The sequence below is a fragment of the Pongo pygmaeus genome, chromosome 10 (genome assembly GCF_028885625.2).
Source record: "Pongo pygmaeus isolate AG05252 chromosome 10, NHGRI_mPonPyg2-v2.0_pri, whole genome shotgun sequence".
Taxonomy (NCBI): domain Eukaryota; kingdom Metazoa; phylum Chordata; class Mammalia; order Primates; family Hominidae; genus Pongo; species Pongo pygmaeus.
The window spans coordinates 49053844-49078810 of NC_072383.2; the positions used below are offsets into that span (position 1 = coordinate 49053844).

General features: G+C 42.6%; 1 protein-coding gene and 1 long non-coding RNA gene across 5 annotated transcripts in view; one reads left to right on the forward strand and one right to left on the reverse strand.

Moving 5' to 3' along the window:
* Positions 1-4495: 4495 nt before the first annotated feature.
* On the reverse strand, positions 4496-10140 carry LOC129010188 (uncharacterized). The gene is made up of 3 exons (XR_008492946.1): positions 9662-10140; positions 6389-7643; positions 4496-5409 (listed from the first exon to the last, which is right to left on the reverse strand). It is a non-coding gene; the product is annotated as an uncharacterized LOC129010188 (long non-coding RNA).
* A 149-nt stretch (positions 10141-10289) lies between these two features.
* Positions 10290-24967, forward strand: part of SLC4A8 (solute carrier family 4 member 8) — a 90650-nt gene continuing 75972 nt past the window's right edge. For all 4 annotated transcript variants that reach the window (XM_054444126.2, XM_054444127.2, XM_063672742.1 and 1 more), the window contains exon 1: positions 10290-10498. In XM_054444126.2, the coding sequence (XP_054300101.1) occupies positions 10451-10498 (48 nt within the window). In that variant the 5' untranslated portion in view covers positions 10290-10450. The remainder of the gene's footprint in view (positions 10499-24967) is intronic.

Consider the following 24967-nt stretch of genomic DNA (forward strand, 5'->3'; position numbering starts at 1 on the left):
TTGTCACTACAAAAAATCATAAAACAAGGTGGGAAGATCACTTGAGTCTGGGAGGTTGAGGTTGCAATGAGTTGTGATTGTGCCACTGTACTCTCACCTGGGTGATAGAGTAAGATCCTACCTCAAAAAAAGAGTGGTGAAAGTGGACATCCTTGTCTTATTCTAGTTCTTAGAGAAAAGGCTTTCAGCTTTTCCTCATTCAGTATATTAGGTGTGGATTTATTACCTGTGGGCCTTTATTATATGGAGGTATGTTTCTTTTATGCCTAATACGTTGAGAGCTTTTATCATGAAAGGATGTTGGATTTTACCAAATGCTGTTTTAGCATCTATGGAAATAATCATATGGTTTTTGGTCCTTCATTCTGTTAATGTGATGTATATTGATTTGCATATGTTCAGCCATTCTTGCATCCCTGGGATAAATCCCACTTGATCATGATGCAATATCTTTTTGATGTACTGTTGGACTTGGTTTGATTTTGTTGAGGGTTTTTTGCCTGTATGTTCATCAGGAGTATTGGCCTGTAGTTTTCTTTTTTGTTGTTGTTATATCCTTGTCTATTAGGTTGGTGCAAAAGTAATCATGGTTTTTACCATTGGAAAAAAAAAAAGTCAAAAAAAAGTTGGTGCAAAAAGTTACTTTTGCACCAACCTAATTTTGATATCACAGTAATGCTGGCCTCATAGAATGAGTTAGAGAGAATTCCCTGCCTTTGATTTTTTGGAATAGTTTGAGAAGAATTGATGTTAGTTCTTCTTAAGTGTTTGATAGAATTCAGCAGGAAAGCCATCCAGTTCTGGGTTTTTCTTTGTTGGGAGACGTTTTATTACTGATTCAATCCTGGTATCTGTTACTGCTCTGTTCAGGTGTTCTGTGTCTTCCCGGTTCAATCTTGGTAAGTTGTAGGTGTTCAGGAATTTATCCATTTCCTCTAGGTTTTCAAATTGTGAGCTTTACTTATGTTTTGTCTTGCTCTGTCACAGGCTGACAGAGGTAAAATAAGCTCTTCTCAGAATAATGTGTGTTGATTCTTTCTTGTATGTCCAGTAAACTTTGTTTTAAATCTTTGTTGCTATGTTATTTGTTTACTCAGATATTTATTATATCTTCATTGTAATGTAAACCTTTATTGTTATAAAGTGCCTATCTTGGACACAAATATGGAAATTACAGACACTGGGGACTCCAAAAGGGGAGAGAGTGGGAGGGAGGTGAGAATTGAAAATTTACCTATCAGGTACAGTGTTCACCAGTTGGGTAATGGGCATACTAGATGCCCAGTCCCCAGCATTACACAATATACCCACATAAAAATATGCAAATGTACCCCCGAACCTAAAATAAAATTAAATATAATAATATAGTGCCTATATTTGTCTAGTTTAATAATTTTCCCCTTGAAATCAATATTACCAAAAGATAAGAGCATGACTGCTACTCTCTTCCTTTTTTTAAATTTACTTGGTATACCTTTGCTCATTCTTTTATCTTTCAAACTTTCTGAGTTACCTTGTTTTAGCCATGACTCATGTGCTGGGAATAATCTGTATCTTTGGCATTTTGCCAGCTTAGGACTAGAGCTGTCCTAAGTAGTACTCACTGGCCTGGGGAATTTGCCTGTTTGATGGAGGTCTTTTTTTTTTTTTTTTTTTGAGAATTTGTGTTTTTGAAAATGTCTCTATTTCACTTTCATTCTCTCCCACCTTTTCTGGCCCTTTATTTCCCAACTTTTAATTGTGAAAATTTTGAAACAAAGAGATGCTAAAACACAAGGACAATAGGCTGGGCACGGTGGCTCTTGCCTGTAATTCCAGCACTTTGGGAGGACGTGACAGGCAGATTGCTTGAAGCCAGGAGTTTGAGACCAGCCTGGTCAACAAGGTGAAACCCCATCTCTACTAAAAATACAAAAATTATCTGGGTGTGGTGGTGTACGCCTGTAATTTCAGCTACTTGGGAGGCTGAGGTACGAGAATCACTTGAACCCAGGAGGCAGAGGTTGTGGTGAGCCAAAATAGTGCCACTGCACTCCAGCCTGAGTGACAGAGTGAGACTCTGTCTCAAAACAAAACAAGGACAATGAACATCTGTAAAGCTTCCACAATTGTTATCATTTTGTCATATTTGCTTTATTTCTTCTTATATAGCTATCTAGGCATATCTATCTGTTTCTGTATCTGTAGTGCTGTATCATTCAAAAGTAAGTTGTAGACATCATGGTACTCTACCTTAACACTGCAGCATGCATCTCCTAAGAGTAAGAACTGTCTCCTGGCTGGTGCGGTAGCTCATGCCTATAATCCCAGCACGTTGGGAGGCCAAGTTGGGTGGATTGCTTGAGTTCAGGAGTTCAAAACCAGCCTGGGTAACATGGTAAAATCCTGTCTCTACAAAAAATACAAAAGTTAGCTGGCCATGAGTGTGCCTGTAGTGTCAGCTACTCAGGAGGCTGAGGTGGGAGGATCACTTGCGCCCAGGAGTTTGAGGTAAGATCTTATCAACTTGGATGACAGAGTGAGACCCCCGTCTCAAAAAAAAAAAAAAGAGAAATAATTGTCTCCTACATAACCACATTACCATCATCACATATGAAAATTAACCGTGGTGTAAGTCTTTTTATTTTTTTATATTTGAGACAGGGTCTCCCTTTGTCACCCAGTGCAGTGGCACGATCACAGTTCACTGCAGCCTCGACCTCCCTTGCTCAAGTGACCCTCCCGCCTCAGCCTTCTGAGTAGCTGAGAGTACAGGTGTGCAACACCAAGGCTGGCTAGTTTTTGAATTTTTTTTTTTTTTTTTGAGATGGAGTCTTGCTCTGTTGCCCAGGTTGGAATGCAATGGCATGATCTTGGCTCACTGGAACCTCCGCCTCCTGGGTTCAAGCGATTCTCCCGCCTCAGCCTCCTGAATAGCTGGGATTACAGGCATGCGCCACCACGCCCAGCTAATTTTTGTTTTTTTTTTTTTTTTTTTTTGAGACGAAGTCTCACACTGTCGCCCAGGCTGATGTGCAGTGGAGCGATCTCGGCTCACTGCAGCCTCCACCTCCCGGGTTCAAGCGATTCTGTCTCAGCCTCCCGAGTGGCTGGGACTACAGGCATGCACCACCACGCCCAGCAAATTTTTGTATTTTTAGTAGAGATGGGGTTTCACTATGTTGGCCAGGCTGGTCTCGAACCCCTGACCTCGTGATCTGCCCACCTCGGCCTCCCAAAGTACTGAGATTATAGGCGTGAGCCGCTGCGCCCGGCCTAATTTTTATATTTTTAGTAGGGACAGGGTTTCACCATGTTGGCCAAGCTGGTCTCTAACTCCTGACCTCAGGTGATCTGCCCACCTTGGCCTCCCAAAGTGCTGGGATTAGAGGCGTGAACCACCATATCTGGCTGTAAGTCTTTTTAAACTGTGCATTCCATTGCTAAATTCCAGACTCCTGGCAGTCTGGAATTATAGGGGTGCAAGTGGCTTACTGGAGACAGTAATCCTATCTTGATCATGCCCTGTCTCAGAAAGATAAGAACAAGGGAAGATATCATAATGGGCTACAAGAATTTGAAGGGCTGTCACGTAGAAGAGTGAACAGACTTTGCCTTTGGAGCTACAGAGGAGAGCATTTGGAATGAAGAGTGAAAGTTTCAAGGAGGCAAATTGAACCTGGAATGGGGCTGCCAGCCTCATTCGATGGTGAGTACCCTGTGACTAGAGATACCCAGGGAAAATCAGATGGCTCCTTCTCTGGGATGGAGTGGAGGGGAATTGTGTTGGATAGGAACTGGTCTATAGGACATATAAGTTTCTTCCAAGAATTCTTAGGGGGCAGGGACAAGTTCCGGAGAGACCCAAAATGATATACAAGTTATAGTCTAATTATAATGGCTCTAGTCCATTTTGCCTACCCCAAACAAAGCTGATTATCCTTACACGTGTTTTAAGCTTGTATTTTTTCCTCTGCTATTTGTTGGCTAACCATCTCATAGCTCTGGTTTTTGGTAAATCTAGCAAATACTCTTTCTTATATTTTCTGTTGGTTTGTAGAAAGGGCTAAATAACTCTGCCTTCTTTAAGGAGGTGGCTGGCCCTTTCATTTTGGTAAAATGTTAGAGATAGAAAAAAGATAAGTGAAATAAATTCGCATTCTATCTCTATTCCTTTTTGCCCCAGTCCTAATGTCTGACTGGGTATCTTTTTAAAAATATATATATAACTGCAAAATAAAAGGCCTCAAGGGAAATATCACTGGAAGTAAGAGTAGCTTGGATTGAATTTATATCTATGTCAGATAATGTGCTTCAGTAATAGTTATTTTCAGAACTCCATGGGAGTTTTCTCAGTAAACTAATGAATGGGTGTCACTGACAAGCTTTCCAAAGTGGAAATTATGTGAAAACTCTCATCTTATGGGAAAGGCTAAACAGAGGAGAAACCCTGGGCTTTTGCTTGTGGGGGAGGGGTTAATGTCAGTTCTAAAGAAGATTCACATTTTCATTGTTTCATTGAAGCCAATTCAATTTTATGCAGGAAATGGCTGAATGGAATTATATTTCTAGGAAGCCATACAATTAAGTAGAAAGCATTAGTAGTTCTTGACCCAGCTCTGCTATTAACTGCCCTGGGCAAGTCCCTATACCTAGCTACATTTCCACTTCCTAGACTTCAAATGTTCTATGTACATTTACCAATCCATTGAAGATAAATGAGATAGCAGTGATTACAAATGTCAGGTATTGAATTTGCTGCCACCTTAAAGCTGTCCCAGGCCTATGGGCTAAAAGTGAAATAAGAACTTCCCTACTTAGTATAATACTTAGTATAACAAGCTCAGGAGGTCTTATCCCTAAATAGACAAGATGTGGAGTGAAATCACTTTAAATAGACCTGATTTCTAAGCAGGGTTAGGTTTGGTTAGACATGGATAAGATAAATGTATTGACTATGAATGTGTTCAGCTCTTGTATCAAGGACTTGGCAAGTAGTCCTTGGTTAACACTTGCTGCTTTCAAATTTCTGAATGGCTTCCCATCTGGATCTGGAAGTCCTACAGCTTTTCTCCTCCAAGGCTTATTCTTGACTTGCAGATGACAACAGTTTTTTTTACAGTCAGCTTTTCTGTTTTGTTCTGCTCCCTCTAGAGGTCCCTTCCCCTACCTCTGCCTCTGTCCAAATATCTTAATAGTGATATCAAAGAAGGCAGAAGTCAGGTTTTGCCATTTCACTTGAATTCTGCCCCAGAGCCTCTCTCAGTCTGGAGCAAAGTGTAACTGAGTGTGGTGTAACGAAGTTCTGTGGATGATGTTGATGATGACGAATAGTGGGGAGCGATTTTCACAGCCAGGAGCTTGGCTCTCGGCTTTTGTGGCGCCTCAGACTCTTCCCTGGGATGTGTAGTGTTCCAGGCTGGCAGCATGCTGTGAACAATGAAAATTGTATTCTGTAGTCTCTTTCAATATGCTGTGACTTGGCAAGGGCTGAAAGCAAATCATGCACCTGCATAACCTCTTCAGCTTGACAAAGAATCTCTCTCACTCCCCCTCTCGCCCCTCCCTTCCACAGGAAATGCTCCCAGACGACAGCATGAACAAGCCCTAATTAAGTCTTTCCTCAGAGCCCGACGTCTTTTCCTCCAACCACATCTTGGGTTTAGATGTGTAAGTAAGAGGAAAGTGGAGAAATAAAATCAGGTATAAGATGCAGCTGGAAATTGGGACCTATTTAATTACAAGTAAAGCCTAAGACCTCGGCCCCGGTGGCTCTTTGGACAGTTCACATAGAACAAGAGACAGAGTAAACTGATGGAGGAGTTAAGATGCTTTTGATGAAAAAACTGGTTGCAAATTATTTAAGAACATTTTCTCAGACTTTTTGCGTTTCTTGTATTTGTGTCTGTCTCTGAATAGAAGAATCTCAATGTCTTTCAGGATATTTAAGGATCATATACGTAAGGTGCCTCATGCTTCCTTGAGAAGTCTATGAACACATCCTTATGATTATATGCAAAATTTTGGGCTTTGTTTACTTATCTGAAAAAGAGAATCCACAGATTTTAAAATGTCTCCAGGGAGTTCAAGACCCACCACTTTCCCCAAAGTTTAAGAACCACTGGTATTATAGAAGAGAAAGAATAGGTCTAAAACAAAATATGGAAGGATGGCCACGTCAGGAAGCCACAAAGAAAGAGTGGAGCCTATGAATGTTAGAGAAGGATGAAATTCCCAGGCATCCCCATGGGAGACAGTAGGGTGGTGAAGCTCATGCACTGTGGAATCATTTCATCTGAGCTCACAGTCTAGTGTCTCCATCTATTAACTGTGCTGGCTGTGTGACCTGGGGAAGTTACCTCTCCAAGCCTCAGTTTTGTAATCTATACAATGGGATGATAGTGCTTACCTCAGAGTTGTTGCAAGGATGAAGTGAGGCCATCCATGTAGCATGCTTCCCTGCCTCGCTATTGGTATGATGTGTGTGTGTGTGTGTGTGTGTGCGTGCGCGTGCGCGTGCATGCATGTGTTGTCTCTGCCTCTACACATGTATTTTCCATTTTCTTGTCCACTTTATACCTCTTTCTGGGCTGACTGAAAATTCAAGAAGGCTCTGAATTCTGTTCTGCTGTTTTTTTCTGATTTCTTTAGAAAAATAATCAGTGTGAGGTGATGTCCTTGGCTGAATACCCCCAGCTCCACTAGGACTTGTCTGCCGGCCAGGCTGAGAGCCATGTATTTGAGCTTTTCCAACCAGGGTAAGGAGCAGTAGATGTCAGGAGCCTCGTGCCTAGAGCCAAGTGAACCGGCCTTTTCTGGGAAGGAGAGACCAAATCATCCCTAGGAGGATAGAGCCTGTCTTCTGCAGTGCCCCAGATAGCAGCAGCCTTAGCTGCTGCCTCTGTGGCCTACTTCCTTTTGTAATTTGCACAATAGGCCAGAAGATGGGGCTCTTGACCCTGGAGTCAAGGTCCAGAGGCTCTGACTTTTTCCACATTTGTACTGGAGAGAAGTCAGATCCACCAGAGCTCCCAGGAATCACCACTACTTCTCAATTCCTTTCCCTACCCTACCTACTCCACTTCTGCCATGGCTGGGACTTGCCTTCCAGGGGAGTGGGGGATGTGGGCACATCTTTCCTTTGGCCACCATCCTTGGCTCCTGAATTACCACGTTGCTAGAGTCAGTCTTTCCGACGCCCTGCTTCAGGTTTCCCCCTCTAATCCATTCTCCCCTAAGGGCAGATTTTGGAGATGGTATAATTTTTATAGGCCAATACAACATAGTGGTCAAGAACTCTAGAATCAGAGAGCTTGTTCTTGACTCATCTCCTCAGGTGAATCTTTCCCCACCTCCTCAGAGAAGCTCTCCCTATCCCATGCCAGCTACTCTTGATCACATAACCCTTTATTTACTTAACAGTAGTGATTATAACTAGGGATTATCTTGTTTGATGACTTGTTTACTTTCTCCCACTTGATTGTAAGGCTTATGAGGCCAAGGACACTGTCTTAATTGCTGTTTTCCCAACACCTAACATAGGGCACGATACATAGGTTCTCAGCAAAAGTGTTTTGAATTAATAGATGAATGATGGAATCCCAGCTTCATGACTGCCTGACCTTGAGGAAGTTGCTTAACTTCATTGAGCCTCAGTTTTTTACCTGTGAAATAGAAAAAGAGTAGAGACATTATGACTATTAAATGACACAATGCATTTATACCACTAAACCCAGGTTCTGGTGTGTGGAAGTTTTCCCTAAAGCCTTCAGCGTCCTGCTTTTTATCATATAAGAAAAATAAAATCTGAATGAATTAGCCAGATCTCCACAATTTGATCACGGACTTTTATTTTTTTTCATTTTTTATTTTTTTGAGACAGGGTCTCACTCTGTCACCTCGGCTGGAGTGGAGTGGTATACTGAAGCCTCTCCTGGGCTCAGGTGATCCTCCCACTTCAGCTTCTTGAGGGGCTGGGACTACAGGTGCATGCCACCATGCCTGGCTAATTTTTTTGTATTTTAAAAATAGAGATGGAGTTTCTACATGTTGGCCCAGGTTGGTGTTGAACTGTTGGGTTCAAGGGATTCATCTGTCTTGGCCTCCCAAAGTGCTGGGATTACAGGTGTGAGCCACCATGCCCAGCCCACACCCTTTCTCTATCACAACTATTACCTCCCACTGCTCTTCTCAATAACTTTCTGCTTTGGCCCAAATTGTGGCTACCCTGAATGGGCCATGTGCATTATTATTTTTAAGTCTTTGCCTAAGACTTGAGATGCTTGCTCTTCTTACCTTGGGTCAGCTAAATCTTACCCATGTTTTCAGACTTAGCTCAAATCCGTGTCCTCTGTGAAACCTTCCTGAAGATCATTTTCTCTTCTGAATTTTTGCAATCTTCGTGGTTTATATAATATTACTCATTAACATATATCCTGTTTCCCTGATAAGCCTGTTAAGCTCCCTTGGAGATATATATTTTAGATTTCTCTGCCTCTACAGTGTTACTTGGGCCTGTTCATTAGTAGGTGTTCAATACATTTTTTATTAGATTGAATTAAAAGCATTCATATTACTAAGTACTTTCTATGTGCCTGGGATTGGTTGAGGCTCTGTTGAGTATACAGAAGGGCATAAGAAAAATAATCATCGCTTTCAAAGAACTTATAATATTTTAGCAAGCTAAAGTCAACATATAAAGTACTTAAATAACCACAGCATGGCAACTGCTATAAGAAAGGTATGAAGTGCTTTGAGAATTCTGGGGAGGGTGAGATGACATCTGTTAGGGGTATCAGGGACAGTAGAATAAAGAAAGGCTTCTTGGAAGAGGGTGGCTTTTGAGATTAACTTTGAAGGATGGTTAAGATTTTGATGGACAAAAATGGGGATGAGGGTAGGATGTGAATTCCAGATTCAAGATGACAGGATTAGTAAAGAGATTGATGGAGTGTGTGGCAATGAACACCAAAAGGCAGAGACTAGACAGGAGGCTTATACAGGACATCAGAAATACAATTCTGCTTCAGGGATACTGAAGCCCAACCTTGTTTCCAATTTCAGGACCAACACAAAGGATGGTAAGCAGGGGTGGAAACTTTTAACATGTATCAGACTACATTCCCCAACTGTAGCTTCTTTAGGGGCTGAGAATTATTTGCAACAATTCTTCCCATGACCCCAGTTTGGACCTACCTGAAGTCTGGTATGATAGTGCATATAAAACAAAAGGCCCCATGGCCGGGTGCCGTGGCTCACGCCTGTAATCCCAGCACTTTGGGAGGCTGAGGCGAGCGGATCACCTGAGGTCAGGAGTTCCAGACCAGCCTGGCCAACATGGTGAAACTCCATCTCTACTAAAAATACAAAAAAATCAGCCAGGCGTGGTGGTGGGGACGTGTAATCCCAGCTACTCAGGAGGCTGAGGCAGGAGAATTGCTTGAACTGGATAGGTGGAGGTTGCAGTGATCCAAGAACACGCCATTGCACTCCAGCCTGGGCAACAAGAGTGAAACTTCGTCTCAAAACAAAAAACAAAAAACAAAACAAAAAAAAAACAACTCAAAAAACCCCAAAAGGTACCTTTTTTTTCTTGAGGAGAGAGGGTTGCTTCGATTTTAGCCAGCCTCTCTTTTCTTATAAATCCAAATCAAAATGAATGCATTATTCATGATATTCTAACCTTGTGTTAGGTCAGTAGTTCTGTTGTTAAATAATAATTTGCCTTAGATCATTTCCTGGGAAAGTTGGAAGCCTTTTTGTGGAATTGCTTCAACAGTCATCCTTAGCTCAACCCTGTCCGTGTGTTTTGCTTCTGACTTGAGACTCAAGAAGAAGACCTAAGTCATAGTGAGACTGTGAGGGGGCCTGACACTGCCTGCCTTCTTCAATTTAATGCTCTTTAATCTGGCCATTAGTTCAAGGAAAAACAATTAATTTTAGAAGGCCCTCTCCCCTCATCCGCAATTACTTCCTCCTGCAATCGCGAAGGATGTTTCCCCGGAATTTAAACATCATCTCCCAAGGAATGAAATCAGAATAGGCAAAACCGACACTTTCCCAGTTTTCAAGGGTCAGGTGCAGCTGCAAATAGAAGCAGAGATTTTCTAGCAAGCAGTTGGAAGGACCTTCACGCCCAGAGGCCCCTGAAGGGAGGGAGGCGGTTTCCAAGGCAACCGGGCCCTGGAGCGGTTGGCTCCCCGGCTCCTCCCCCTCCCCGCGGTAGCCCAGGGTACCGCCGGACAGCGTCCTCCCGTGCTCCGCGCCCTGATTGGCTGCGCAGGCCTCTCGCTGATTGGTTGCAGCGGATGCCTCGCGGGCCGGTGGCTATGGAGGCGGCGGCGGTTGATGGTTGACCGTTGGCTCCGGGGTAGGGGTCGCCGTTCGAGTGATCTGCTCAGACCTGAACAGAGGGCGCGGGCTGCTGACGCTTAGCCTGGAGCCCGCGGGGGAGACCTAGTTCGGCTCCGCCATGCCGGCCGCCGGGAGTAACGAGCCGGACGGCGTCCTCAGCTATCAGGTAGGGCCCCGCCTCCCGCGCCTCCCGCTCCTCCCCGGGGCGCAGCCTCCTCATCCTCTGCCCACCCTCCTTCCTTCTGCCCCCGAGCCCAGGCTTCCCAGGCCGCTCCCTGAGGGCGAGGGGAGGCCAGCCCGGAACACCAGGGGGCGCTCCGGGCGGTTTGGGACCGGGCCAGGGCTGCGAGAGAGTGACCTTGGGCCGAACCTGGGATCTGGCCCATCTTTGCCGCATCCCTTGCGCCGCCCGCCCAGTAGCCCTGACAGCCGGCGGGCGGCGACCTCTTGTTCTCCTCGCGTCTTTCTGTTGGAAGGGGCGGGCGTCTGGCCTCGCGTTGTCCTGCCAGAACGTGGGCAGAAAGGGTAGCAGGGACCTTGCTCTGGTGGGGCACGTCTTCTCTTTGTGTTTTTATTTCTGGGGGTTTCTGGTTCCTCAGTGGTTCAGAGGAAAAGCCAGAAAAGACTGTGGAGGCTGGGACCAATCCCTGATAGGGTGACCCGGTTTGTGACTCCCTCTGCCCCATTGCACAGACACCTGAAAACTTCTGGGTAGGGACTGCAAACTGGGCTGAGGATATGTGGAGGGGTCAGGAACAGGTGCTTATTTAAGGGAATTAAAAAACCAAGGTTAAATAACTGGTATTAGAACTGTTGGGGCGGCTAATGTAAGGAAAAGCATTGGACTAAGTGTTAGAGTCTGTAGTTTGAAATCCTACCTCTGCCTCACACAAACTTTGTGACCTTGAGTAAGTCACTTGCCTCTTTGAACCTCAGTTTCCCCAGCTATTAAAATGGGAATAGTTATGTCTGCTTTGCTTGCTTCACAGGGTTGTTTTGAGGATCAGACGAAGTGCTGTTTGTGAAAGCGCTTTGTGGAGTAATGTTTATTGTGTGACACTCAGTGAATGAGTGGCAGCCCATTGAATTCTCACTCCCCGTTTCCTGTGCAATCAGGTGGTGTGGTTTCTGCCTTGGAAAGAGGGCTGGAAGAGGAGGCAGATCTGAAGTAGAGGGCTCTGAAGAGGGTAATGTGCCATCTCAGCAAGGATGACACGTCTTGGAAGCAAGTGCCATGTTGACCTCAGGGATGGTTTCCCAGAGGAGGCAGGGGAAATATCCTGAGTTTGCAACAAAATGAATATCAGCCACTGACTCTCTCCTCTTCTCTCTGGTTAATAGTTTGCTACTATTAATAGAAGATACATCCTTTTTTCCTTGCTCTGTCGGAAAAGAACAATATCTAAGATTTTGGAAAATCCATATCTAACCCCCTTAAAGCCTATTAAATGTATTCAATCTCTGTTTGGGATACAATGGTAAGAAAAAATAGGCAATGTTCTTGCCCTCCTGGAGCATATCATCTAGTGGGGGAGGGGAGAAGTACTATTTTTAATCAAATATCACACAAATAAATATTATAAACTGTGATAAATGCTTTGAAGAAAGATAGGCAGTGCCATAAGCGTGTATAACAGTGGTTCCAGCCATGGTCTCAGAGAAGATTTTGCTAAGGAAGAAAATCTGGGCAAAGAGCTAAAGGATGAATAAATGTTAACTGAGGGAAGAGGGGGATCACAGGGCCTGAGAGGCAAAGAGAACAGCTACACAAAAGACCTGTGGCAGAGGGGGACACACCTGGTTAGAGACCTGAAATAAGGCCAGTGTGGTGCAGCAACAAGGAGCAATGAGGGGAATGGTATGTGAGATGTGTTCTGGGGTTATAACACACAGGGCCATTTGGAGCTCATGCTGACGAAGTTGACATTTATCTGAGGAACAAGGGGAAGCCACTGAAGGGGTTTAAGTAGAGGGGAAAGGGGAGAGAGGGGGTCTCTCCTAACCAGGAGAGAGAGAGGGCATGAGAGAGCAAATGAGATCATGAACAGATTTTCTTTTTTTTTCTTTCTTTCTTTCTTTTTTTTTTTTTTTGAGATGGAGTCTTGCTCTGTCGCCCAGGCTGGAGTGCAGTGGTGCAATCTCCACTCACTACAAGCTCCACCTCCCAGGTTCACGCCATTCTCCTGCCTCAGTCTCCGGAGTAGCTGGGACTACAGGCGCCCGCCAGCACGCCCAGCTAATTGTTTGTATTTTTAGTAGAGACGGGGTTTCACTGTGTTAGCCAGGATGGTCTCGATCTCCTGACCTCATGATCTGCCCGCCTCGGCCTCCCAAAGTGCTGGGATTACAGACGTGAGCCACTGTGCCTGGCCCAGATTTTCCCATGAAAGATTTCTTTGGCTGCAGTGGGGAGAATAGGTTGGAATGGATGTGAGGATACAGTGTCCTTAACATGCAGAATGTTTACAGGTTGTATTATTGAGGGCATCATAATACAACCCTTAGGTTTCTGTTAGTGTTCTGTGAAATTAGTAATTCTTGAGTACTTCTGGAGTAGGTTAGAAAATATCTCCTTTATATCTAGTTTGTGAAACTTTCTTGGGTGGTAGGGTGAGGAGAAGAAAAGGAATACAATGAGAACAGTAGGACCTCATGAAGGCTGGAGTCAGGTAATAGGCAAATGGAAATTTGAGAGATAGGGAGGGAAAGAGAATGAGGTAGAAGGAGGAAGGGAAATGGGGATGACTTGGGGGAGAGACAGTCAACTGATTGGCAATGACCAATTAAACCTTCTATGTGCTAACTAGGCTGTGTGGAGATGGGCCTTGTAAAGTGAGCAGATTGTGTAACTTGATGTAAACAGAGAGGTTCCAGACATCACCTCTAAATATCATAAGGCTGCGCTGTTTTGGAAGATGTGAGCTACTGCCCTAGCCTTCTAACAGTTCCCTCTGCTTTCTTTCTTGCCCTCCTGTAAGAGTACTCTCCACATGGCAGCCACAGGGAGCTTTTAAAACACAAATCAGATCATGTCACGTCTTATCTTGAAACCCTTCAGTGGCTTCCTGGTGCATTTTAGAATAAAATCCAAACTCTTTATCATGGCCTACCAAGCCTGAATACAATCAGGCTCTTGTCCACCCTCCCAGGACTGCCTCTCCTCCACTCTCTTTCTTGCACCTCCTCTGGCTTTCTGTTTCTTCAATACAGTGAGTCTTGCATACCTCAGGTGGGTCTTGTGCCTGTCATTCCCTCTGCCCAGGATGCTGTTTTACCCAGGCCTTCTCATGATTCAACTAGAATGTCACTTCCTCATAGTGGCTTTCTCTGAACCTTCATCCCAGTCACTCTCTTTAAGATGATCCTGTTTTATTTTCTTATAACATATGACTTACCTGAAATATTCTTCTTTTGGTTTCTTGTTTATTATCATCTCAGTTAGAAGCTTCTTGAGGGCAGGGGACAAGCAGAAAATCTTCTCATCTAGCACAGTGCCTGGTGTAAAATTGGTGCTCAATTGCATAAATGAATGAGCAGCTCTCCCGTACCCAAAGCCAGATGCCTCCCCTTAAGGAGCTCAAGGTCTAGTCAGGATTGGCACAGAGTGACAGATGGCCGTTACTTCATTACACAACATCTCTTCCCTCTATGTTGTGCCTTTGCTCAGGCGTTGAAGCTGGAAAATCTTTCTCCTCCTCTCCGCCAAGAATATTCCATTTTAACCTTCAAGGTCTGGCTCCATATCATTCTATTATATTCGTCACTCACTCTACCCTGCTCACAACACCTACCAAGTGCTATCTTCCACAAACCCTGACTTGTGGAATATACATATTCATCTCTGCTTCTCACCTGACAGCTCCATTTGCTGTTACTGTTAACTTTTATTGAATGCTTGCCATGTGCCAGGCACTATGCTAAGTGTTTTTCATGCATTATCTCACTTAATGCTCTCTATAACCCTGAGAATTATGCAACTTTATTATCGTTTTCCAAATAAAGATAATAAAGAAAACAAAGATAATAAAGAGGTTAAGTAATTCTTTTTTTTAATTTTTAATTTTTAATTTTTTGAGATGGAGTTTCACTCTTGTTGCCCAGGCTGGAGTGCAATGGCGTGATCTTGGCTCACTGCAACCTCCACCTCCCAGGTTCAAGTGATTCTCCTGCCTCAGCATCCCAAGTAGCTGGGATTACAGGCATCTGCCACCACCCCTAGCTAATTTTTTTGTATTTTTAGTACAGATGGGGTTTCACCATGTTGGCCAGGCTGGTCTCAAACTCCTGACTTCAGGTGATCCACCTGCCTCGGCCTCCCAAAGTGCTGGGATTACAGGCATGAGCCACTCCACCCGGCATAGAGAGGTTAGGTAATTCTAAGTGCCAGGGTTGCTTGTGGCCCTGCCAGATCCAGGGCTGCGTCTCTGCAAAGGATGTGCCCGTAGTCACTGTGCATTACTGTGGCTGTGTCTTTGATGCCTATATCAGTACCTGGATCTGAGTAAGCACTTACTAAGTGTTTGGGAAGACAGGATGGGAAGAGACTGCAATGAGGGAGGCCAGCTAGGAGGCCATTGGTATAATTCAGGATGAGTTAATGAAGACCTACATTAGTCATCATTTTAATGAGATCTCTGAAGGTGGTTATGGAATTTTTATTTATTTTTGAGACAGGGTCTCACTCTGTTGCCCAGGCTGGAGTGCAGTGGTGTGATCTCAGCTCACTGCAGTGTTGACCTCCTGGGCTCAAGTGATCCTTCCACTTCAGCCTCCCTAGTAGCTGGAACTACAGACATGAACCACTATGCCCAGCTATTTTTTTTATTTTAATTTTTATAGAGACAGAGTCTCACTATGTTGCCCAGGCTGGTCTTGAATCCCTGGTCTCAAGCGATCCTCACCCCTTGGCCTCCTGAAGTGCTGGGATTATAGGCATGACCACCACGCCCAGCCGGTTATTGAAATTTTAAGAGTCAATGAGCTTTTCATAGGGGGTAGTAATAGAGGAAGGAAGTCAGAAAGCTTTAAAGAAAGCCCCTACTTTGGATTGGAACTGGGGATACCTGGTATCTTCACAGTTCTCCTGATAAGCACTTTGAGAACAAGCAGAAGGAAGTGTTGAAAGAGAAAACTGGTGAGATTGGAACCCTCAGCATTTGAGCCAAGTGCTGCTGGGAACTGAAGGAAAGTTCAGGGAGGGTGAAAGTGGTGGATGGGGAAGCAAGTGAATTTGGGCAATTACCAAAGCTTTTATGTGGATCAGGCCTGCTCAGAATGGAAAATTTTGCAGAAATCTTCAGAATAATAAACCCTGGTAAGTGGGTGATAATTGAGAAACATGGCTGATAGGAGTAGAGTTGCACCCCATGTCTTATGATGGACCTGAAAAAGCTCTAAGACAAGAGTTCTGAAGGAGACCTGGATTCTAGTTCCCAGTGACTGTGGCATATGTTGGAGCTCAATAAATATTTGCTGAGCAAATGAATGAATGGCTCTATAGGGAGTGGGTCAACTTTTCTAAGAGTCATAGCCAGTTTATGATAAGCAGTCAGTAAATATTTGCTCATATTATTGAACAAAAGTATCAACTGTAGATAGCAGTTTCTCCTCTCACTACATTGCACATACCCCTCCACCCTCTCCTCACACATACTAGGTATTCTTTCCATATGAGAGAATTGGGGAACCTGTGGGCATTCTTTTTATCTGGTTTTCCCAGATCTGCTAGGGAGCTTCAGTAGGAGAGATGTGGGCAGACTTGTCAAGCAGAGACTTGAGCAGAGAATTGGGGACAATTCAGACTGCAAATTTACTTCCTTCGAAATCTGTAGATAATCGTCTCAGCTCATGGTTTGCCTTGGCAGGGTAGACAGGGTCATGGTAGCAATCAGGACACAGAAAAGCTATTGTGTCTCTTCTAAATCTGCTGCCAGGTAACAGCAACAGATCTTAGATCATGAAGAGGTTGGTTGTTTTCCATAGGTAGTAACAAGTTTACTGGTCCTGGTCTTGGTAGTTAGGAAGTCATAATATATGTATTGGTTTTCAATTTCTGCCATAACAAATTACTACATATTTGGTGGCTTAAAAAACACAAATTTATCATCTTACAGTTCTGTAGTTCAGAAATCTGATACAGGTCTCACTGGACTAAAATCAAAGTGTTGGTGGGACTGTTTCTTTCTGGAGGTTCTAGGAGAGAATCTGTTTCCTCGCCTTTTCCATCTTCTAGAGACTGCCTGCATTCCTTGGCTCATAGTTCCCTTCCTCCATCTCCAAAGCCAGAAACATAGCATCTCTCAGAACCTGCTTTTGTCATCACATTTTTCTCTGACTCTAGTCTTCTGTCTCTCTCTTTCACGTTAAGGATCCTTGTTATTACACTGAGATTACATAATTGTTTTCATAATTTAGGATGATCTGCTTATTGTAAGATCAGCTGATTAGCAACCTTACCTCCGTCTCCAACCTTAATTCCTCTTTGCCATTATAAGGGAACATATTCACAAACTCTAGGGATTAGGATGTGCATCTCTTTAGAGGACTATTAATCTGTCTATCACAGTGTACTACCTAGTAATCTATACTGAACAGGAGTGACTCCAAGTGGGGTTCAACAAAAGAATCACTGAGAAGCCAGAGCCATTTTGGAATTTTAGGCCCCTAGCAGGCTGCTGAAGGGTTAGAATGGGAAGCTCATGGGTATTCAGGAGCTCATGGCCACTGAGAAGAGGAAGTCTGGAGCAGCTGCATGAGTCCTTGTGGAATTTTTTTTTTTTTTTTTTTGTGGCTATAGGGTGTTTTCATTCAGTAAGAAAGTATTTGAGGGCATTGGAGAGTTGGGGACCCATGGGTCAGATTTGGTGATGGACTCCCCAAAGGGCCAGCATTCTGAGGCTCTGCTGGATGAAAAGGAAGATGGAAGTGAATAAGGAGATGAAGAACTATTGGAGGTCTGGTCAGTAAAGGGCAGTTTGGGGTTCAGGGTTCTGGAGCGCCAAGAATTTAAGAAGGTAATAATGTGGATTTTAAGCTATTCTTACCGTGGGCATTAATCCATGATTAGTCCATCTGACTAAATGGTGAGGTTCTTTGCTTTTGGCAATCTTAGCATACTGACTTACTAATGTTAGTAAGGAACACAGACTTGATTAAAGTTTTTATCTCACTTAGCTTTTGTGAGATCTTAGCCTCAATTTAGAACTGTTTTGAGGATTAAGTGAGGCAACATATGTAAAACACAATGTGAGGTATATAAGTGTATTACCTTGGTTTGCTGATTAGAAACCTTGGAAATGGGCCAGGCGCGGTGGCTCACGCCTGTAATCCCAGCACTTTGGGAGGCCGAGGCGGGAGGTTCACAAGGTCAGGAGATCGAGACCATCCTGGCTAACAAGGTGAAACTCCAGCTCTACTAAAAATACAAAAAAAAAAATTAGCCGGGCGTGGTGGCGGCCGCCTGTAGTCCCAGCTACTTGGGAGGCTGAGGCAGGAGAATGGCATGAACCTGGGAGGCAGAGCTTGTAGTAAGCCAAGATCACGCCACTGCACTCCAGCCTGGGTGACAGAGCGAGACTCCGTCTCAAAAAAAAAAAAAAAAAAAAAAAAAAGAAACCCTGGAAATGGCTGGGTGTGGTGGCTCACACCTGTAATCCCAGCACTTTGGGAGGCCGAGGTGGGTGGATCACGAGGTCAGGAGATCGAGACCATCCTAGAGAACATGGCGAAACCCAGTCTCTACTAAAAATACAAAAATTAGCTGGGCGTGGTGGCATGTGCTTGTAGTCCCAGCTACTCGGCAGGCTGAAGCAGGACAATTGTTTGAACCCGGGAGACGGAGGTTGCGGTGAGCTGAGATGGCGCCTCTGCACTCCAGCCTGGTGACAGAGTGAGACTCTGTCTCAAAACAAACAAGCAAAAAAACTCTGGAAATCATCTCTGTATTTGTTGATTTTTAAACGGTTGAATGTGTTAGAACTCAATAAACACTTGACTTTTTTGGGGGAGGTCTTAGCAGGGACAGTGGTGGGAGTGAAGTAGAATGTTAATGTATATACTCCCTGAAAACACTGAAAAAGATGAAAGGGTTCTTTGAGGTAAAAAGTCTGAGACCTACTGCAGGAAAGGAGGTGGGATTCATTTGGGCAGGTCCACCACCACACAGGTCCAGAGAGGAGCCTCAGGGGAAGTGTGTTAGAGAGAGAGCTTGAGCTGGGCTCTGCTCCCCACCTTCCCTGTTCCCTGTAGCTTCTGTGGCTGCTTCCAGGAGCTGGGGCCATTATGTAAGAATCAGCTCTGCCCGTGCCTTTTAATTTCCATTTACTGTAAGTGAGAATCTGGTCTGCTACTCAGTTATAATTCATTCATTTTTCAAGGCTCATAACAATGCTTTCTCTCTCAAGGCTTGCCTTGCAATTTTAGCATTTTAATGTGTATTTAACCCTCTTAGTTCTTTTTATCTATCTAGTCCTTGAGGTAGGCACTCAAGTCAATTCACATTTACGTAGTGGGTCATTATCAGTGAACTAAGAGGAAGTTCAGAAAAGAGGATACTCAGAAATAGGGCTTTTTCCTTCCTTTCTTCCTTCCTTCCTTTCCTTTTTCTCCTAAGCTTATATAATGTGTTTCTCATGATTCTAATCTTTTCTGAGTCACAAGACCCTGTGAGAGAATCTGATGAAAGTTATGGACCCTCTGCCAAGAAAAGTGCACATTCCCACATATTCCCACAGATCCTCTGAAGCCCATTTACAAGCACCCTAGAAATCCATGGACCACAATTGAGAGATCTTTTTTGCCATAAGTAAATGATAGTATCAGAGGAAATAATAGCCAATTGGTGAGGAATCTGCAGCAAGCACAGGCCAAAGAGACCTGATGTTCCTTTCTTTTCATTTTTAATGATTTCAAACAAACTTCGTATGTGCCTGAAATTTATGGAACATTTCAAGTATATAGCAAAGTAGAGAGATTTTGCATATTGAATCATCGTGTACCCATGACTTGGCGTCAACAATGAACACACCATCTGGTTTTTTTTTTTTTTTTTTTTTTTGAGACAGGGTCTTGCTCTGTTGGCTATGCTGGAGTTCAGTGTGCAAACACGGCTCATTAGAGCCTCCAACTCCTGGGCTCAAGCGATTCTTCCACCTGAGCCTCCAGAGTAGCTGGGACTACAGGCCCATACCACCACACCCAGCTAATTTTTGAATTTGTTGTAGGGATGAGGTTTCACTATGTTGCCCAGGCTGGTCTTGAACTCCCAGCCTCAAACGATCCTCCCACCTCAGCCTTCCAAAGCTCTGGGGTTATAGGCATGAGTTGCAGAGCCTGGCCACACAATCTTGTTTCATCTATGTTCATCTATTCTCCAAATATCAGACATATTATTTCATGAGTAAAAACTTCAGTGTGTAGCCCTAAAGATTAAAGACTCTTTTAAAACAATGACATAACTGCCATAACACACAAGATTATTATACTGAAAAAATAGTTTCCTCATATAATCAAATTTTCATTTAGTTGTTTACATTTATGTGAGTATCTTGTAGTTTTTTAAAAAAATAAACTTGTTTTATTTGAATCAGGATTCAAACAAAGTCCACACATTCACATTCAAGCCTGACCTTTCAAATGCTTTTGCTAATGGTTATTGACAGTGGCTCTGTTTTCTTTGGCAAGACAAAGAAAATGGATGAACAATTATTCAGTGAATTTAGGCTGTGGTTAACCAATCTAAATTAAGGAGACTAACAAACAGCAAGAAAGTTTTTCAACCTGAATTTTTCAGATGACTGACCTTGCTCTTTATATTTTGCAGTTACAATTTTAAAGAAATCAATCATCTCTCCTACCCTCCCTCCCTCTGTTCCTCTAGATTCCCACTGTGTTCTCTGCTGTGTCAGGTGTCTGAAGACAGTAGCAAGTATTATAATTAATTGATTCCTATCCTCTGGATATTAAAAACCAGTAGGGGAGCCAACATGAATAATTATTCATATATCTAATTATTTATATATATAGTTTTATGAGAAAACATCTGATCAATTATCAAAGAGTTTATGAAACTAATAAACATTCATTGAAATGTATGGGATACTTACCATGTGCTGGACATTGTACTGGGTGCTGGGTAGACATTGATGAATATAAGACCCAGTACCTATCCTCCTAGAACTTTTGAGGGGACAGAATCTGGATTTTGCTGGTTGTATTCCCATGGTGTTGTTTTTCAAGGAACTCTGTTTTATTGTACTTTCAGTAAATTGGTATTTGAATTTAGAGGCTTGATCAGATTCAGGGACGATTTATTTGGTAAGATTACCTCATGGGTGGTGATATGGTCTCCCATTAGGAGGCATACAATGTCTGATTGTCTCTCCTTTGTGATGTTAGTGGCTGTTGAAAATCAGTGCAATCCATTAGGGATTGCAAAATGATTTTGTTCCATCATTCCCTTTTCATTTATTCTCTTCCATAATGAGAAGCTTTTCTCCTCTACTCTGTGGTACCACTCCATGGTATAATTTATCTAGGAAAGCCCAGATAAATTATTTGCCAGTTTTCAAAGTAATGAGTTGGTTTATTAGTGTTATCCTCCAAATGTGACCAATTAGTTAATTTTAAAAGTGACCTTGTGAGGCCAGGCGTGGTGGCTCGTGCCTGTAATCCTAGCACTTTGGGAGGCTGAGGAGGGAGGATCACTTGAGCTTAGGAGTTCGAGACCAGCCTGGGCAACATAGTGAGACCCCCCCAACGCCAACTCCGCCACCTCTCTATTTTAAAAATAAATAAATAAACAAATAAAATAAAAGTGACCTTGTGAAGTGAACTCATCAATCTTAACATATTGACATGGTCAATCTGTTGTAGGCATTACCCTACTGATGCTCAAATTGTCCTATTTTTTGGCAAGAGACCCCTTTAAATTGGCTCCTGAGTCCTTTGGACACAACCCTAGTTGTCTTCGAGTGCTTCCTTACTATCTAACATAATAAGATGTTTTAGACCTACCTTGTACATTTCCTGGCTGCGACCTATGACCAGCCATTTCTCCAGGGAGCTCTGATTCCTTTTATTACAAAATGGTATTTTAAGAGACTATAATGTAGGTACTAATTATATTCATTGCTACTGATTGATCATTTTTTTCTAAGCCTTTGAGTGGGCAGAGCTAGAAAATATAAATTTGTAAATTTAAAAACATTAAAAATAAAAACGCATTGTATATTGTTGTTGATACTTCCAATTCAAATTTAGGACTGCATGGCTCTTATTTACCTTTTGTCTTAAAACTGTATCTCCTTTCTCCCTTGCCGAGAATCCCAGCCCTCAGCCACATTGGGAGTGACAGAATAAGTTCACATAGCTACTCATTTGTTTTATCTCACAACACACAACAAGCCTCAGAATACCAACACCAACCCTACAACCAACAATAGGATAACCAAAAAGCAGTTTCAGGTCTTTTAAAATTCTTCTTTGTCCTTAGAGTATATGCCACTAGGATGTTCAGTCAGTTTATTATGTTTTAATGTTACTTAGAATAATTTCCCTTGGAATTTATACCATCAATTTGACCTTTGTTTTCATTTTGTTTTTGATTTTGGGGAATTACTTTAAAATTTTTAATTTTACGTTATGTAAATTATTTACAAAATAAGGCATATTCAAAAAAATCTAGCTTCTATCTTTGTCTCTTCCATCTTATTCCCTCCCTCCTCTCTAGGTAACTATTTAAAAAAATCTTTTGTGACTTTTTCTTCTTTTATTTGTGATTTATTTATTTATTTATTTATTTGAGATGGAGTCTCACTCTGTCTTCCAGGCTGGAGTGCAGTGGCGTAATCTTGGCTCACTGCAATCTCTGCTTCCTAGGTTCAAGCGATTCTCCTGCCTCAGCCTCCCAAGTAGCTGGGATTATAGGTGTGCACCACCACACCCAGCTAATTTTTGTATTTTTAGTAGAGATGGGGTTTCACCATGTTGGCCAGGCTGGTCTTGAACTCCTGACCTCAAGTGATCCACCTGCCTTGGGCTCCCAAAGTGCTGGATTACAGGCGTGAGCCACTGCAGCCATCCTATTTGTTTAAAATGTAAGCAAACACTTATGTTCCAACACCCTTTCTTAGATAAAAGGTAGCAAATTATACAGTTTTCTCCATCTTGCTTTTTCAACTTAATATTATATTTTGGAGGTTTTTCCATGGCAGTAATAATATATAATTTTAAATGTCTATAAAGCTAATTTAATAAATAAAATATCCTAAGTAGATATTAGACTATTTTATTTACTTCCCTAAAAGTTTGTTTATTCCAGCTGGCCTCAAAAACTTTATTTGAATCTTCCCATTGGGAAAATGGATTGCCTTATGTTCAGAGTTGTCTTATTTGGGAGCGTAGATGATAACTATAAAATAGTAACTTTGGAACAGTAAGCTGGAAACTTGAGCAGGATCTAGAAGAAAGGTGATATTGTTTGGCTATTTGTCCCCACCAAATAAAATGTAATCCCCAATGTTGGAGATGGGGTCTGGTGGGAGATGTTTGGGTCATGGGGGCAGATGCCTCATGAATGTCTTGGTGCCATCCTCACAGTAATGAGTGAGTTCTTGCTCTGAGTTCACACAAGATCTGGTTGTTTAAAAGAGTCTGGGCCCTCCCCTCTCTCTTGCCCCCTGTCTTGCCATGTTATACACCAGCTTCCCTTTTGCCTTCTGCAATGATTGTGAGCTTCCTGACTCTCTCACCAGAAGCAGATGCTAGCACCACACTTCCTGTGCAGCCTGCAGAACTGTGAGCCAAGATAAACCTATTTTCTTAATAAATTACCCAGTCTCAGGCATTCTATTATAGCAACGCAAATGGACTAATACAGGAGAGGTGGGGATTTAATGTGCTGGAGAGTTTGGAGAAATGGCATGTTAGATGACTAGATGACCCGACAATATGAGCAAAGACATAAAGGCGGGAATGTGCACAGTGCTCTCGAGATCAGTCAGCTTGGCTGGAGTTGCAGGTTTGAGAAGGGAAATAGATTGCCAGGGAAATCAGCTAAGAGTTTTTTTGAAATAATTCAGGGTCTTGTGATTCAGGGTATTGATAGAATAGGTGCCATTATATTCATTCTTTTAAAATGTTTAATTTTTATTTTGAAATTGAGAAGTAATATTTAAGTAATATTGTACATATTCATTGGGGTGCATAGTGATGTTTCAATACATGTAACGTATAGTGATCAGATCAGAGTAATTAGCATATCTATCATTTAAAACATTTATTATTTCTTTGTGTTGAGATTACTCAGTATCTTCCTTCTAGCTGTTTCAAACTCTATATTATAGTCATCCTATTGTAGAATAGAACACTAGAACTTATTCTTCCTATATAGTTGTAATTTTTTATCCTTTAGCAAATCTCTCCCTACACTCCTCCCCCTTGCCTTCCCAGCCTCTAATATTCTCTGTTATACTTATTACTTCTATGAGATCAACTTTTTTTAGCTTCCACATATGAGTGAGAACATGCAGTGTTTAACTTTCTGTTCCTGGCTTATTTCACTTAACATAATGTCCTTCAGTTCCATCCATATTGCCACAAATGACAAGATTTCATCCTTTTTATGGCTGAATAGTATTCCACTGTGTATATATGCCACATTTTCTTTATCCGTTCATCTGTTGTTGGACACCTAGGATGATTCCATATCTTGGCTATTATGAATAGTGCTGTGATAAACATGGGGATGCAGATGTCTCTTTAATATAGTGATTTCCTTGCCTTTGGATAAATGCCCAGTACTGAGATTACTGGATTATATGGTAGTTCTGTTTGTAGTTTTTTGAGGAACCTCCACTGTTCTCCACAGTGGCTGTACTAGTTTATATTCCCACCAACAGTGTATAAAGGTTCTTTCTTCTTCATATCCTTGCCAGCATTTGTTATATTTTGTCTTTTTGATAATAGCCATCCTAACTAGAGTGAGATGATACCTCATTGTGGTTTCGATTTGCATTTCCCTGATGATTAGTGATGTTGAACATTTTTTCATATATTTGTTGACTATTTGTTTGTCTTTTGAGAATTGTGTATTCATTCTTTTAACAAAGATTTATAGAGCACTATTATGTGAAAAGTCTGTGTTGGGTGCTAGGATACAGTGGTGAGGAAGATGGACATAGTTCCTTCCTCAAGGAACAGAGGAGACTTTTTAAATTTTTTTTGAGACAGAGTCTCGCTCTGTTGCCCGTGCTGGAGTACAATGGTGCGATCTCAGCTCACTGCAACCTCTGCCTCCCAGGTTCAAGTGATTCTCCTGCCTCAGCCTCCTGAGTAGCTGGGACTACAGGCACGCACCACCACACCCAGATGATTTTTTTATTTTTAGTAGAGATGGGGTTTCACCATGTTGGTCAGGCCAGTCTTGAACTCCTGACCTCAGGTGATCCACCCACCTTGGCCTCCTGAAGTGTTGGGATTACAGGTGTGAGCCACCATGCCCGGCCAAGACATTTTATTACTAAGAGAATTGCAGTGTGCTATGAGGGCATATAAATGGGGGACCTAGCTTAGTTTGGAAGTGGGGGTGGGTAATCAGGAAAGGCTTCCAAGTAAGTGTGTTGAGGCTGAGATCAAA